This window comes from Phalaenopsis equestris, unplaced genomic scaffold, assembly GCF_001263595.1.
Source record: "Phalaenopsis equestris unplaced genomic scaffold, ASM126359v1 Scaffold000293, whole genome shotgun sequence".
Lineage (NCBI taxonomy): Eukaryota > Viridiplantae > Streptophyta > Magnoliopsida > Asparagales > Orchidaceae > Phalaenopsis > Phalaenopsis equestris.
In genome coordinates this window covers 330,945-338,891 of record NW_018164735.1, presented here as the reverse complement: position 1 = coordinate 338,891, position 7,947 = coordinate 330,945, and the positions used below count along the sequence as shown (strand labels likewise).

Below are 7,947 nucleotides of genomic sequence, written 5' to 3'. Positions count from 1 at the left end.
CTATTACAAGTGATATATTTATTCTTCGGGATAAATGTATTGCTTGTAGTATTGTATTAAATCATCTAAACTATTTAAAAATGTGAGACTCGTTTGATCTCACTTATTTTAAAAATTAAAATGTTACTTCTTTCAAAAAGTTATATTTATATTTAAATTATTTTCAAAATCATAAAATCATCACCTTTTCAAACTACGAAAGTGAAGTTGAACAATAAAACGGCCGACAAAATCTTCTACCATTCTATCGACATGTCCATTTAAATCTCCTCCAATAAAAATTCTTTCTTCAAGAGTTCAGGCCAAGTGAATAATTCAACAACAAAAAAGATCATCACCCAACTTTTAATGAAGCCTCAAGTTTGAAAAACATACAATTTGAGTGATAAGAAATCAGATGAATAAAATTGTATATCCTTATAAATCTATAATAGTTTAATTACTGGTTAATTTATAAGCTAGTAAATCACCTTTCTATAGAAACTATACAATATCCCTTTCACATTACCATAACACTTCAATAGAAGTCCTCAACCGACATGAAAATTACAGATCTATTTGTTTTTAAGCTACGCTAAGCACAAGAAAACACATTTTTCTCTCCAACAAATGTAATAATGAACTTCATGCAAAATAATATAAGATATAATTATGAAATAGAACTATGCAAACATATCAAAGGGTTCAATCTCCTGCCTATATAGGATCTATAGAGAGGTTGATGTATGGCTCATAATCAATATAGGATCAACAGAGACTTACCCCTATAAGTGTAAAGAATTTGTATTTTTCTGAATCAATAGCCATGACCTTCAAATCAAAATAGGCAAACCTAGACACTGTTATAAACGCACCCACGCTCACATAAAAGAGGTTTAAACACTGCAAAATGGTATAGCTCCTAATCCCGACACCTCGAACAGATACCTTAGTAATTAAACAATACAAAAAAATATTTTGTCCAGATAAAAAATGTAAACTCAGCTTAGAGAAATAATTGACCAAGCTTCGCTAATGTACTTCTAGAAATATATTGAATCAATTAAACCTTACTAATGTACTAATATAAGTATTTTAAATCCATCTCATTTAATGGTTGAGATGTGAAGTAGATCATCCTCATGTTCTAGGTCTCAAAGTCATATTTAAACAATGGAAATTCACTATGTTAGAACATCAAAAAAAAAATCACTTTAAAACTTAAAACATCAAAAGAGTTGTGGAAGAATTTTATCATCGTTGTAGATTTTATTATGATCTGATTTTGTAAAAAGTACAATTGTACTTTCTCTTGTATAGCAAAAGCAGGTACCCCGCTCTTTATTGAGATAGGGCAGCCAAAAAGTGCAATAAATTACCAAAAAAAACACCCCTAAATGATATAATCTCAAATATTGGATAATTTTTGTCCACCGTCCTCTAACTCCTATGACCATCTTAGCATGAAGATAAACATGTGACTAAGTTTGTGTAGCATATTTTCATTGTAGGACAAAAATTAAACTTCTTAATTTAACAATTTTGACTTTTCTCTTATGTTGGGTTCGACTAAACAGGGATTGGATTGAGCCTTAATCTCATTGAATGAATGTTTATTTACATATGAGCCTAAACTAATGTGCAAGGGCTGCCACCAATATATTAGGACCATTATTTTTTGTTTCACTTTCAATGTAGGACAATTCAATCCACTTCTATTTGTATCCTAAAAACTAACCTTTACATGATATTCAACATATGAATGGTTATGGACTTGTGCAAGAAATTTGGAGATTTCTCTTGATCACTCAACTTATGAAGAATCAAATAGAGCCCAACTCATTAGCAAACGAATATCTATTCAATTAAAAGCTTAAGCTAATATGCAAGAGCCACCACTTATATATTAGGATTGTGATCCTTTATTTTACTTCCAATGCACGATTGTGCAACCCACTCCTATGCACATCTTGAAAATCAACCCCACATGATGGTCATGCGTAGAATCAAATCCTCAAGTTAAACTCAATACACTAGTAGATGGTTAAATATCAATCTAAAAGCATAATTCAATGGTAAAATGTCACCATTAGTATTTAAATACCGAAACTCACTATTTCACGTCTTGTTTAGGACCATTAAAACCCCTCTCATGTGTATCACCACAACCATACTCTCACATGAGTCTCAATTGCATCAATCTTCAGCCTCTTCAAATTGAAGTTACATGGGCACTCAAGATTCCATATAGTGAAAACCCATTCATCCATATGCAGCCAACAAGAAACACATCCTTTCTTAAACCTCAACCATGATAGAAATTACCAAAAAGGCTGAGCAATAAACTATAACAACTATTTGACCATAGTTAAACCATTGATTATATATCGTTGCTAGTAATAATACAATAGTGGACGAATATTTATCAACCTAAACAATTAAATTGATCAGTAAAAAGCATGCGTAAATTAAGATTATTCATTTATTTACTTCCGACGAGGGATTATTTATCATAATTAGGAGTCTCCAATTCTCCCTAGTTCCTGCCCACATCCTCACACTCATCCTCATTCTTTGTCTCTTCCTCTCCCCATTCTCTCGTTCTCCAAATCCCTCTGTGTCTATCTCCCCCTCTCTTTCATGCTTCCTAGGTCATTTATTACCCAGCTTCCCTCCCCATCTCACGCTCCACACACGCAACTCACTTGAGCTTTCTGCTAATCCACCTTTTTCACTACATTTTGCATTTGATGTTACAACATTTTACTTAATTTCAATTGTTTTCTCTTACTCCCGGATCTTCAAGGTATAATAAAATCATGAAGGTGCAATCTAATATCACTTTTCTATGGAGCAAGTCATTTGAAATCAAGATGAGTAGATGAAACTTTCATTGCCACACTAGGCTAGCAAACACTACTCTTGAGCTCGGAGAAAACCAGTTGTTTCATTGCTCTAGATTTTGCCCAACCACCGTATCCATAAGGATTATGACCACTAATATTTATGTCCACATAATCATCATAATCCTTTCTTATCTTCTAACCCACGAAATCAGTAAGAATCAAGACTGAATGAAGCTTATTCAATTGACTGCTTGCTGAACTCAATAAAGGCTGGTTCAAGCACTATTGAACTTAAGCAGAGCTCGATTAAGGATTGCCAGCATCCAAACCAAGTTCCACACCCTTGGAGGTCAAGTCTGCTCGTCCATACCCCCCAAATTTTTAGTAAATAAAGAATAAAAATATGAAAGAATTTACCCAAAAAAAATAGAAATGAAAGAAATTAGCATTACAAAAAAAATATAGAACGAATACACAGAGCTTAAGGTGAAACTAACCACCCAGTTTTATTAATCTCAAGTAAAATATCAAAGGTAAATTGTAATCTTCAGTGAAAGTTATAGCAGAAAAAATGACTGGTTGCACCAAATACAAAAAACGTGGATATTTTCTCCGCAGAAAAAAAATACAACACAATTTTTAAAATATGTTATACCATTTCAACAATCGCATATTAAGAATAGTTCATCCATTTGACTTCTCAGCTCAATTCTATATATATGTGGCATTTGAAACTTACTTTGGAGAAAAATGAACCACATAGTTCAGGAGCTCTATACCACCTTGTTGCCACATAATCCTAAATCTCAGGAAAAAGGGACAACATAGTTAATAAGGAAAAAAGTCAAGTAAAAAATGCAAAAGAGGGTTACTGCTATACACTCTCTGTCCGATAAGAAAAAAGAAATAAAATATAGACATGGGCAAAAATATTAGGGAAATTTACATACATACTACATAACTTTTATGTATTTTCATATCTAACACCCAAAGTTTGATGTTTACACTTATAACAAACACCTAGGAGTCATAAAACTGTGCATGAAAAAGGTGTTCTTCACTTTCAAAAAGGGTGGTATTTTTGAAGTAATATTAAAAATTTCAGTGGTATGCATGTAAATCTGAATATTTCAGTTTTAGATATGTAAATACATAAGAGATGAGGTATGTATGTAAATGCCTAAAAAAATTAACATATTTTTATTGAGGAAAGAGTAATGTACGGTCCAAAATATTGCTGAAGGAGAATCATTAAAAGACACCCGAGCAAGGCCAAAGTCACAAATTTTTAACTTGCAGTCCGCATTTGCAAGAATGTTTTTAGGCTTCAAATCTCGATGAAATACATTCGCTGCAAAATCAGCGAAAATAGGACATTAATACGTCAGGTTATTGCAACAAAGTATAACTCTACATAAACTAACTATAATTTAAGCCTGATAAAAGAACTAAATCAATAAACCAAAAGCAGCAACCTGAATGAATATATTTAAGAGCCCGAAGAAGCTGATACAGGAAAAATCGATGATGTTCCGGACTGAGGTCATCATTCACCTTTAAAACTTGATGAAGATCTGATTCCATTAGCTCAAAAACAACATAGATATCTCTAAATTCTCGTCTGGATGGAGGCAGCATTATGTGTTTAATTTCTACAATATCAGGATGTCTGAGCAGTCTGAGAAGCTTGATTTCTCTAAGAATTCGTGTTGCATCAGAAACATGCTCGAATACATCATTGATCTTCTTGATTGCGACCTTCTCTCCAGTATGGGCGTCCACTGCAGCGCCAACTACACCATAACTACCCTTCCCAACAACCTCTATTATCTCATATTGGCTTGCTTCACCATACTCGGTAAAGAATTCAGAATCATGCAAGTTCTGAGAATTTTAAAATGAAAGATCAGACACTGCAGCAGACAAAAGAAGAAGGCAAACTAATTTTTATAATCTTGGAAGATAAGCCATATTTTGTAAAACTTATCCATTGCACTCACATGTTTAAGTTTAAGTTGATCCTAAGGTATTGTCTGACAATAGATGAGATTTAAGTTATCAGGATTTAGTAAACCCAATAAATTCAGATTTACTGAATCCTAAGGTATTGTCCGAAAAATTGTCTGACAACGGATTTACTAAATCTTGTATAACCTTAAATCCAAGTTTATGAAGTTAAATCCACGTGGGATTTAGTAAATCTGGGATTTACAGCCGAAGTATGTGGAATCCAGATTTACGGCATTCGGGATTTATTTTGTCCAAAATGACGGGATTCCACTTAAATCCTGTGCAAATCAAATGTTGGGTTAAATCCATTGCCACACAGCCCCTAAATTCATTTAATTGGAGCAAATATTTCTATAAGAAAATCCTTTTCTAGAGCAAGAAAACATAACAACAGTATCAATTTACTAAAGTAAAGTAGACACACAAAAAGGAAGTATTTGAGTGAAAAAAGAAAAATATATGATGTCGGAAACAATAAAAAAATAGATAAAGCAAGGAACAGTAGGACTGAAAAGTCTAAACTCGGTGGCTAAATCTACAATGAAACAAGAAATGCACTGATTAGGAACTAAGAAGTAAAAAATTAAAAACTCAAAGAACTGGTCATGGTGCCGTACGCAAGAGAGGCAAGAAATTAAAAGTACAAAAACAATTGCCCAACAATATAAGAAACAGGAAAGCAGGCCCTCAAAAGTCAAAAGACGAATCCTAAATCTCGACTTTAACGCGAAAGGGACTGCGCATCTGGCGTAGAGCTCTGCCGTCCCGAATATCAAAGCATTCTAAATCCACAAAAGCAACAAAAACAAAATCCTGAATCCTTCCTTCCTAATAAACGTATTCTAAAAGAACGGTCGATATGGCGAAATCCGGACGCAACAACCCCTACTGGCTATTTCTCCTTGAATAGAAGTAGTGAAGGAAAGAAAATTGAACCAAGTACAACACAGGAAATGAGAACGAAAACCGAATTGAATTTTGAATCAAAACATAAATGATGAATAGGAAAAAAAGGAGAACGAAAAAGACGGCAAACCTTCTTCTGTGGCTGTCCAATCATCATGGCCATCCCGGGCAAACGGATGTTCGCCAGACCAGTTAGATCGAAATCCACCACAGCTCCGAGCTCTGCTCCCCCCTTTACCTCTTCCTCTTCGTAGTCCTCCCCCCTTTACCTCTTCCTTTTCGTAGTCCTCTACTTCCTCAACCTCTTCGTCCTGCCCTCGCTCTTGCAGTCGCTCTGCACTTACGCGGCTACGGGAGAACAACCGGCGGAGGCCGTTGAGTAGCTGTTGATCACCCCTCATATAAGACAAAAGCAGCAGAAAGAGGGCTCTGATGTCCGATGCGTTGCCTATAGTAGGCCGCTCGGGCTTCGTGCTCCTTCACCTCGGATTCCAATTTCTCCGGCGCGCGGCGGAGTTCGATACTTGATGCAGAACGCAGGCGTCTCCTCGGCTCATCGAAGCTCCGATCCTAACACCTATTCGCCGATCATGCCGCCATCATATAGGAATCGGCGGGATGTCGTGACTAGAGTTAGTTCCCTGGGTGTTGGGTTTGCTTGTAATATTTCGCAGAAAATAATTTATTTGGGGTGGAAGTTGTTGTCAATGCATGGCTCAAATTTTGGACCATTTGTCCGTTTGTTTCTTGGTATTTAAATTTGTAATGATGATGTAACATAAAATTATATATTTGACATTTTATCAGCATTATAAAGAAATATAAGAAAATTTGTGTTTTTCTTTTAAAGTTGATTGCCTCAAAGATGATGGTGAAAGTTGATAAGGGTGGTGAAGACAATGGTGATAGATTCCAATGATAGGACTTTGTGAGTTTTAGCTAATGAAACTTCATACTTATTTATATGTATTCACATAATCACATTTATTTGTTTATAATTGCCTAGTTATTGTTGCATAATTGCAGTTTTTCTATCACAAATGTTTTTTTTTATCATCTGATTACAATTGTGTATGTACAATCACCCAATGACAACCACTCATCTATAAATAAGCGACCCCTATCACATGACTAAGGTTGCTCAACAATCACCACTTGCCTATAGTGATCTGATCATTATCACTAGAAGACCTAGTCACTCGCCAACATCTGTGAGGCTGATATACACCATCAATGCTTGCCATCACATATAAGATTAATGTACATAATGGATGCATACTATCACTTCTAAGGCTGGTGCATGTCATTGATGTATGCCATCACTTTTACATTTGATGCGCATCTTTGACATGTGTCATCACCTCTAAGATTGATGTGTAAAATTGATTGATTTCATCATTTATTAAGCCAATATACACTTTTAACACTGGTGTTGATGCCCATCGACCTTGTCACCCACGAGACGACAATCACTAATAATATCAAAGATTTTTTTTTATCGAGTGATATATTTTTTTTAAAGAAGAACAACTAAACATGTCATAAATGATCCATCACATGCAACTATAATGTCTCCTAATTCCTCTGGCTTTTATTATGAATATCATTCTACGAAATTCATGTCAACTATAATATATAAACACATTATTTAGTTAGTACAAAGAGCATTATTGTACCATATGTCATATAACAGTGCAATCATTTTAATTGGGTTAGACTCCAATAGGAGCAAGAGTCTCCTGACCATATAGAGCATTATTGTACCATATGTCATATAACAGTGCAATCATTTTAATTGGTTAGACTCCAATAGGAGCAAGAGTCTCCTGACCAAGAGAAGGTCAGAAAGGAGATAGGGACAGCATTGGTTCCCTTTGACAGAAGTGACTTCATTGAGAGTACCAATGGTTGAGATTGTCAAATTCATTCAAAACATAAATCCTTTAAGAAGACCTTGCTGATGCAGGCATGCAATCACTATTGTGACCTAAACAAATATTGTGTCTGCTGCTAAGATCAGCTTTTGCCTAAGGCAATATTTTTTTCTCAAATGAATGATGGGTTATGGTGGCTCATAAGCAAATTAGCAATTAATGTTGAACTAGAATAATAATGAATATAAACTACATATCACATAATGTTTACGCCTTATATTTATATGTAGGAGAAAATAAATGGAGTTTGGAAACTGAAGACCCCAAGATCG

General features: G+C 34.7%; 1 protein-coding gene across 3 annotated transcripts in view; it reads right to left on the bottom strand.

The window, feature by feature from the left end:
- The window catches only part of LOC110025174 (mitogen-activated protein kinase 9-like), a 46,328-nt gene extending 39,864 nt beyond the window's left edge, over positions 1-6,464 (bottom strand). For all 3 annotated transcript variants that reach the window (XM_020725486.1, XM_020725485.1, XM_020725484.1), the window contains exons 1-5: positions 6,011-6,464; positions 5,872-5,979; positions 4,301-4,709; positions 4,049-4,176; positions 3,565-3,624 (exon numbers count right to left, since the gene is read on the bottom strand). In XM_020725486.1, coding sequence (XP_020581145.1) covers positions 3,565-3,624; positions 4,049-4,176; positions 4,301-4,709; positions 5,872-5,979; positions 6,011-6,142 — 837 coding nt within the window. In that variant the 5' untranslated portion in view covers positions 6,143-6,464. The remainder of the gene's footprint in view (positions 1-3,564; positions 3,625-4,048; positions 4,177-4,300; positions 4,710-5,871; positions 5,980-6,010) is intronic.
- Between the last annotated feature and the right edge of the window lie 1,483 nt (positions 6,465-7,947).